This window comes from Myxocyprinus asiaticus, chromosome 17 (assembly GCF_019703515.2).
Source record: "Myxocyprinus asiaticus isolate MX2 ecotype Aquarium Trade chromosome 17, UBuf_Myxa_2, whole genome shotgun sequence".
NCBI lineage: Eukaryota > Metazoa > Chordata > Actinopteri > Cypriniformes > Catostomidae > Myxocyprinus > Myxocyprinus asiaticus.
In genome coordinates this window covers 22,381,614-22,390,503 of record NC_059360.1, presented here as the reverse complement: position 1 = coordinate 22,390,503, position 8,890 = coordinate 22,381,614, and the positions used below count along the sequence as shown (strand labels likewise).

At 35.8% G+C, this 8,890-nt stretch overlaps 1 protein-coding gene across 1 annotated transcript; it reads right to left on the bottom strand.

Moving 5' to 3' along the window:
- Positions 1-43: 43 nt before the first annotated feature.
- On the bottom strand, positions 44-7,869 carry xkr5b (XK related 5b). The gene is made up of 7 exons (XM_051723648.1): positions 7,689-7,869; positions 6,389-6,572; positions 6,111-6,283; positions 4,148-4,360; positions 3,809-3,978; positions 1,720-1,831; positions 44-1,628 (listed from the first exon to the last, which is right to left on the bottom strand). Exons 1-7 carry the CDS (start codon positions 7,777-7,779, stop codon positions 829-831), a joined length of 1,743 nt encoding a protein of 580 aa, XP_051579608.1. The 5' UTR covers positions 7,780-7,869; the 3' UTR covers positions 44-828.
- Between the last annotated feature and the right edge of the window lie 1,021 nt (positions 7,870-8,890).

Here is an 8,890-nt window from a genome sequence, read left to right as displayed (position 1 = left end):
GAAGTTTCTATTAGTGCCCTCTGCTGTCTGTTGAAAACATACATTTGATTTGAGTTTGAGTTTTTATTCCCATTTTAGTACAGATGAGTGGGAGGATAACATAAAGTTACTTATAAATAACTTTCGTAATTTTATATTAATATAGTAATATAAGAAATATATAGGCCTAAATGTACAATTTAATACTAATTGATGTACAATGTAAAAAGTAATAAATGTAAAGCAAACATAAAATATAGAGGCTACAAGTGTTCAAACAGTTTCAAGATTTCTGACAATAATGAAATGATTTATCAAGCTAACACTGGCAACTGAATTGTTATTGTCAACTACTTTGACATATAAATTATAAAATGTAGCAACTCTTTTGCTCCACACATAGCATCCATAAATATAACAATTGTTTTAAAATATAGTGTCTTCCCTATATATATATATATATATATATATATATATATATATATATATATATATATATATATATAGTTTGTGAAAAATTAAACCTTATAAAATGAGATGAAAACGTATTAAAATACACGAAGCATATAAAAAGACATTTTAAATACATAAAATCACAGAGATTACCAACAAAGACGGTAATAAAGTCAAAGAGAGCAGCAAGTAAAATACAAAAAAGGTTTGTCATTTTAAAATATTGTTTAAAAAATGTAAACTGATCTTAATTCAGTGAGCTTATAACTAATCGTACAAAAACAATGAGGGCAGATAGTGGTTATAATATGGTGCTAATAAACACAAAACATTTATAAGCTGTATCCCAAACAAAACTAAGCAATTCCCACGAGTTTGTCATACCTGTTTATAATATTAAAAATACACCTGTCTCCTAGCCCCTACTAATCGAGGACTTGTATTTTGCATAATTTTGAGGTCTGGTATTGGTGTCGAGGTATAGCATGGGTCCCTATCTAAAAATGGTTTGGCAGTCAAATGTAGTGCAGCTCCATTAATAATTGGACTGATTATGCCAGTATTCTCTTTATCTAAAGTTGCTTCGCCGAGAATATGAGGAGACTGGGGTTCTGCACTGAAGTAAACAGTGCTGCTGGAGTCTGCAGGACAGGTGTTATACATTGCACCCTTCAGCATCTTCGATTCACCCTCTGGAGACTGTCTGAGCTCAGCACCAAAGAAACCATTGACACGTTCAGCTTCTCTGTTTTCAGCTGTATGGTCAGGACCATTTTCAAAGTGTTCACCTACAATCACTGATGGCTGCATACAGTGCTTCAGTCCAGAGTCTGTGTTGGGTACCTCATTATTTCCCAGTAAGGCTGAAAGTCCTCTGTCTCCATAGATGCAGTTGATTTTGCTTGAGTTTCCTGTTTTGAGAGCCAGGTATATTAACATATGATGATGGTGCCAGCAACCCTCTATAGGTTGAACAGAACAGTTTCCTGCATGTTCCTCAAGAGACAGAGCACAACCAGTAACTGAGAAAGTGCCATGCCTTTGTGTGGAGGACTCAGGTGTGGTCTCTTTACAATGTACATCAGAGGTTGTTCTGTTAATAGTTGTCAGGCTCAGTTGACTGAGTCTAAAACTCTGGAGGATCTCAGTGGATTTTGGATGAAGAAATCGGTAGTGAATGACAACAAAAATTACACCTAGAAAAATAGAGAACAGAGAAAGTAACAAGTTGCATTATATTATATCAGAGATTATTCAAATTTTTTCCCAGTAACAGATGATATTTACCAATGAAGAAGCTGCATAGGACAGCCACAGGAACACTCATGCTATGCCACGACGGGTTACTTAGTAAGTCTGAGGCCAGAAGTAGAAGGAAAGTGTTCTCCAACAACATTAACTATACAACAAAGAAAGTACTTATCAGTTATCTTCAAAATCACTTAACAATAAAATAAAGAGGTAAAGAATGGAATTAAAGATGCTGACCTATAATTTCATTTATTGTTGTTTCTTCAATTTAGGGCAATTTCCTGTCCCAGGGTTTGATTTTTATTCAAACGAAACAAAGATTTTTATTTCTGTGATATGAAGGTCACATTAAAACATGACTTTTTGCTGAGTGACTCCAGCCAGGTCTCCTAAGCAACCAAATTGGCCCGGTTGCTAGGGAGGGTAGAGTCACATGGGGTAACCTCCTCGTGGTCGCTATAATGTGGTTCAGTCTCGGTGGGGCGTGTTGTGAGTTGAGCGTGGATGGCGTGAAGCCTCCATGGCAACGTGCTCAACAAGCCACGTGATAAGATGCGCGGGTTGACGGTCTCAGACACGGAGGCAACTGGGATTCGTCCTCCGCCACTCGGACTGAGGCGAATCGCTACGCGACCATGAGGACTTAAAAAGTACATTGGGAATTGGCCATTACAAATTGAAAAAACAAAACAAAAAAAAAAACAAAAAAAAAACACATGACTTTTACCACGCCTTCATCAGTTATTTTTGGTACTTTTCAAATGCCTTTTATGTATGGATTTAATTGTTTTAGCCTTTTCCCAGACCCTGACTTTTAATATTAAACTATGAAAATCCATTAAAAAGATATTACATGTTTAAAACTATGATATTTTAAAGAGATAGTTCACCAATAAATGAAAATTCTCTTCTCATTTACTCACCCTCAAGCCATCCCAGATGTGTATGAATTTCTTCTGCTGAACACAAATGAAGATTTTTAGAAGAATATTTCAGTTCTGTAGGTCCATACAAGGCAAGTGAATGGTGGCCAAAACTTTGTTGGTCAAAAAGCACAAGGCAGTGTAAAAATAATCCATATGACTCCAGTGGTTAAATCCATGTCTTCAGAAGCGATATGATAGGTGTGGTTAAGAAACTGATCAATATTTAAGTCCTTTTTTACTATCAATCTCCACTTTCTCATTCTTCTTTTGGTCGCGATCTTTGCGCATATCACCACCCACTGGACAGGGAGGATAATTTATAGTAAAAAAGGACTTAAATATTGATCTGTCTCTCACCCACATCTATCATATCGCTTAACATTCTTCTAAAAATATTTGTTTGTGTTCAGCAAAATAAATAAAGTCATGCACATCTGAGATGGCATGAGGGTGAAAAATTATTTGCGAATGTTCTTTTTTGGGTGAGTTATCCCTTTAAACTAACAGTGAAATAAGCATAAACCATTTCAATATATTGTGTGAAAATGATTTCAATCCATTTTTAAAAAATTAAGGCCACATTTGTGGCATCATTTCAACCATGCCAAACAGATTTGCCCCTTTTCAAGCCGTAATTTAAACAAATTATGAAAAAAAGTGTGAAAATATTATTTAATTGTGTGTATTTAGAATACATAAAATGTCAGCTATGAAATTAGCCTGAACACGACATAGGAGTCGGCAATTTTATGTCAAAAACTTTTTTATTTTAAAAGTCATTTCCATCACTATCAATTCCACAACATAATTCTAATATACACATAACATAATTTGAGATGTGGTGGAAATGACACTACTGGAAAGTTTCATGACTTTCATTAAATAAAATGACATAAATCTCCTGTGGTCTATGTACATACACTGTTTTGTTAGAAGACAAATTAAATAAACTAGTGACTATGAAAAATGTAGTCCACAGAGCTAAAAGTGCCAGAGGTTGAAGAAACATCCTCATATGCAAAAGTGGTCACTAGCTAGCACATAAAGAAGTGAAAATAACTTTGCAGCATATCACACACTATTGAGGATTGTTAAGTGCATCATGGCAGTTATTTTGCACAATGTTACAATATTCTGCTGATTTCTGCAAAACCGATTTCCGTATTCACTCTTTTTACTGACAATAGAGAGAAACCTACCAAATAAAATCCAACCATGCGGTACCGTGAGGGGCTGTCTTTAACGTTGAGGAACAGGAAAATATGTATAGCCCCTAAGATTAAGTTGAAAAGACGCCAAGAACTATGGTTAATGCAGATGTCTGTCTGCTGGGACACAAGCCAGAACGTCATAATGAGCCAGTGGAAACCTGAGGAGACAATCACAATACAGTCATTCAATAACCAGTCATCTCTTTATTACCTTAAGCCTATTAATCAGACTAACTGTAAAAGCCTTTATGTTTAAAGTGACAAGAATTTGTCTACACAAAAACATCACTTCATCCAGAAGTGTACTGATTTAGGAACCATCCTAACCAATCACTCCGTAGGTCCACCAGTGAAATACACTGCAGAAGTACATGAGGCTGGCCACCCTGGCACCCAGCATGCCACCTCTCCATATGAGCTGGCACAGCATAGCAGCAGGGGTCATGTACAGGTGGCCAGGACGGAGCAGCAAGCATGTGCGGCTGTACAAGGCCAGAAACCAGGACACATTCAGCAGGCTCAATCCAACGCATAAAACCACTGGTAAAAGCAAAGCACATTAATGCTATACAGTTAGAACTGGGTTTTTCTGGTATTCATAATCAGAGAAAAGTTTCTTGTGACTAAAATGTTAAGATGTGGTAACATCTAAATTAACTGGTTTGATTCAAATAAAATAAAAAATATCTAACATCACTGAATCAACCTGAATACTTAAAGTTGCACCAACAAAACTATTTCAAGGGTAAGGCCAGGCAGAAGTAGATCCTTAAGGTAACAATTTCAAGTAACCATTTTTCAGTGTATGAAACTCATTTAGTAAGCATAGCAAGTATGTAAAAACAATTATTTGTATTAATATAGTATGTCAAAAAATGAAATTTCTATCAACATTTACTCACCACCATGTCGTTCCAAACCCATATTTTTTTTCTTTCTTAGGTGGAGCACAACAGTTGGATTTTTGGAGAATAGATATATGTCCACTCCATTCCATGTAATCAAAATGAATGAGGACTCAAGCTGTTAAGTGGTTCAAACGACTCGTGTGCTATATTAGAAGTCTTCTGAATCTATACAACAGCGATTGTGTGAGGAACAGATAAAAAAAAAAATGCATAAAAAATAAGGAAAATAGACATGTATCTGGACCATAATAAGGAATATTCCTACCATCAGAGCAATTCAAGCTTGAATTACCACCTGTTTTCTGCAGGGGGCAGTAAGCGAAACTCCAGCTGTATAGGCAGCGCGCAGCTGTACAAACAACAAACCACACTCAGGCTTGCTTGACACTGACAGCACATGATGAGAATGTTCTTGCGTCCAAACAGCTGGACGGAGCGCAATTCCGAATGCAGGTATCTTGAGGCATGTTTTTCTACGTTTCAAACAGCGTTTAACCTGACACAGCGACCTAAAAAACTGTGTTTATGACGCGATGCAACCAAAATGAGACGCTCCATAAGTGTCCGTCTGATGAATGTGTACATTAACGTGTCCTTATAAAAGCCCTTATAATAAGTCTATCTCTGACAGATTGACATATTCAATTGCAAAATGGATTGCTGTGCACTGTAGGCCAGTAATAGGCTTATGTTCAAAAATATGAAAAATAAACCATAAATTGCCTACTAAAGCCACTTTTTGTATTGTCTTATCAATGCTTTACCTGTCTGCCACAATAATGTAATGCATTTTAAGTATCTGAATTATTATATTTATAATTAATATTATATTTATAATTATTTAATAATTATATATTAAAGTTTTGTTATTTAAGGGGCTTTCACAACCAATATTTATATACGTGATTAATTTCAATTAATTAATCGGCATATCATGTAATTAATTTGATCAAAACTTTTATCGGTTGATAACCCTACTTTGAATATAACAACAATGTAATATGTACCATTTTTATGACACTTTTATGACGCTTTTCTTGGTATTTTGGAGCTTGACAGCCGCAATCCTCATTTACTTTCATTATACGGAAGCGAGTTGCCAGGATATTCTTTAAAAATCCACTTTTTGTGTTCCACAGAAGAAAGCCATTCAAGTTTACAATGATGTGAAGGTGAGTAAATAATTATGGAATTTTAATTTTTGGGTTTAAACAATGCCTTTAAGCATTGTGCTATAATATCGATGCTGGCAGTCTGGTACTTGGTACTTAATAAGCATTTAAAAAACTTGTTTTTTTTATTGCTCAATGTCTGATTATTTTATTACTTCCAGTGAAAAATATTGAAGCAGAGCTGGCTTGTTCCAAAGGGAAGTCATATACCTGGTGACAGAAAGCTGGTGTGTAGGGTGAATAAACTGTAGGTCTGCAGTAGACCCTGAGGCAGGCTGAGTGACAGGGCCTCGATCAGGCACAGAGCAGATACATCTGCCTGCTGCATTAGTAATGCCCCAACCTTAACTTGCACTCCCTGGGACTTCATACAGTGCCATAACCTGCAAACATATAACACTATATATGTGATGTCATTATATAACTGTATAATATAGATATTTTACATTATATAAGCCAATTTTACCCAAGTGTGTAATGTTTCTGACCTCTGAAAGGTGCCCAGATGCAAACAGTGCACAAGGATGAGTGAAGGCTTGGGTTTCTCTGCTTCAGTGATGTACCACTTCAGACTAAGCAGTTGCACAGCTGTGGCCGGCAGACACAGACCCAAAGTCAGCCAAGCCAGAAGCTCATTTCCCATCCAGAGGTAGTTCATAAAGCATAGTACAACTGAAAAGACAAATAATGAAACAACAACGTCAAAAAAAAAAAAAGGAAAGAGAGAGAATCATGTTGCTAAGTGTTGTTTAGGTTAATCCTTGGACTGAAGTAGAGAAATGCTTATATATATGATTGTATGGCAAAAAAACTGGGGGGGGGGGGGGGGTGTATGTCACTGTCCTTTTCTGCATATTGCAACCCCCTTCGGCATATCGTAGCGCCGTTTTGTGGCCCTCTTCAGCCAGTTGCAGCCCGTTCGGCATAACGTGGCGGCCCGTTTCAGCTTATTGCTGCTTGTTCAGTCCCGTTTCGCAGCAGGCCCACCGGGAAAAGTCCCGGTTCTACCCATGGCCAATCCTCCCCTGAAGGCAGCACAAAAGTAATCCATAAGACTCCAGTGGTTATGAAAGGTGTGGGTGAGAAACAGATCAATATTTAAGTCCTATTTTACTATAAATCTCCACTTTCACATTCTTCCTTTGTTTTTTGTGATTTGCATTCTTTGTGCATTTAGAGATTTATAGTAAAAAAGGATTTAAATATTGATCTGTTTCTCACCCAAAGCGATTGCAACATTTCAGAAGACATGTATTAATCCACTGGAGTCGTATGGATTACGACCTTCAAAGTTCTGGTCAACATTCACTTGCATTGTATGGACCTACAGAGCTGAGATATTCTTCTAAAAATCTTCATTTGTGTTCAGAAGAAAGTCATTCACATTTGGGATGACATGAGGGTGAGTAAATGATGAGACCATTTTTATTTGTGGTTGAACTATCCCTTTAAATATCTGTTTAGCATTATGTTTGTTAACATGTTAAAAGTAACTACAGCGTGTTACATTTTTTTTTTTATCCTTCTGGTATGTCTCTAATGTGAAGCAGCTGTCACAGAGCAGAACACGCCCCCTCCACTCTCCATTCATGAAAAAGGCGCTCAAATACAGTGAAACCATGGCGACAAAAATGTACAAGAACAAAAGAACGGAACTCATGATACGACAAGTCCAAGCAGGCAAAAACACCATTCATAGCTCAACCTTAACGCAACATGGTGTTGCCATATATGTGGTTGTAAGACCAGAAAGAGGTTTGGAAAGTAATGGAGAATGATATAACTTACGTGCCGCTTTCTCCAATAAAATAATGACTCCAGAAAAAGAGTAGAGGCAAACGTGACTCCATATGATCACTCTTCCCTTTTGATTCTGCATCGTTGCACTGCACCTTCCTTTTTTTGAAGTTTGTGGTATTAATTCGGGTTTTGAAAGACAGGAGCCTCGGCGCTTTGTACGATGTCTTGCAGATTCCGTTTTTGGAGACTGCCGCTCAGTGTGACGTCACTATTCGAGCAACCAAATATGACATTGATGACATTTGTACTTTTTGCAATAATGAGAATCTTTGACACATTTATTTTTTGACTGTAAGTTTTTCAATGTTTTTTTTTTTTTTTTTTTTTTTTTTTGGACTGAACTGGCAAATTATATATTTAGTTATGTCAATGTTAATGTAATTTTTGTATATATAATTATATTATATTATTGACATCATTTTATTTAATGAAAATAAAGACGATAAGTGTCTTGATTTTATGGTTAACCTTTTTATTTTGTTAGCTAAATTTTATATTCATAAGCAAAAATGTGCACTTATCCCCAACTGTTCGCGGATTTTCATTGTAGAATTTGAAAATTATTTGCGATCTTTAAGGCTGTTAAATAACAAAAAGTCCAAAGATACTATGATGATATGTTCACAAATCACCCTAAAGTGATGTAGCTTTTATTATTGTAATGTTACTACAGTATGTAGGCTACATGTTCGTGTAAATGTAACTGTTTAAATAAAATAAATGTGAAAAAAAAAAGTTTATAACAGCTTAGAAATATTATTCTTGCCATTATTTCTGAGTTTAAGAGATTGTACGCTATGAGACGTTTCAATCAAAAATACTTCTTGAATCTTGTTTTCTTTGAGCATTTCTGTGATTTATTTTTCTTTCTTTTTTTCCCCTTCTTTTTTATGTGTGTAATTTTGTATTATTTACTTATTTTTAATAAAGGCCTATTATAAATGATATACACTGGCGGCCAAAAGTTTGGAATAATGTACAGATTTTGCTCTTATTGAAAGAAATTGGTACTTCTATTCACCAAAGTGGCATTCAACTGATCACAATGTATAGTCAGGACAATAATAATGTAAATAATTACTATTACAATTTGTAAAACATGTTCAGAACTTCTTAAACTACTTCAAAGAGTTCTCATCAAAAAATCCTCCATGTGCAGCAATGACAGTTTTGCAGATCCTTGGCATTCT

Excerpts from the sequence above, each read along its gene's own strand:
- xkr5b (XM_051723648.1), bottom strand. The coding sequence starts at position 7,779 with ATGCAGAATCAAAAGGGAAGAGTGATCATATGGAGTCACGTTTGCCTC. Across the intron at positions 6,573-7,688 it reads TTTATTGGAGAAAGCGGCAC|TTGTACTATGCTTTATGAAC; the intron begins GTAAGTTATATC and ends TTGTCTTTTCAG. Across the intron at positions 1,832-3,808 it reads GCATGGTTGGATTTTATTTG|TTAATGTTGTTGGAGAACAC; the intron begins GTAGGTTTCTCT and ends TTTGTTGTATAG.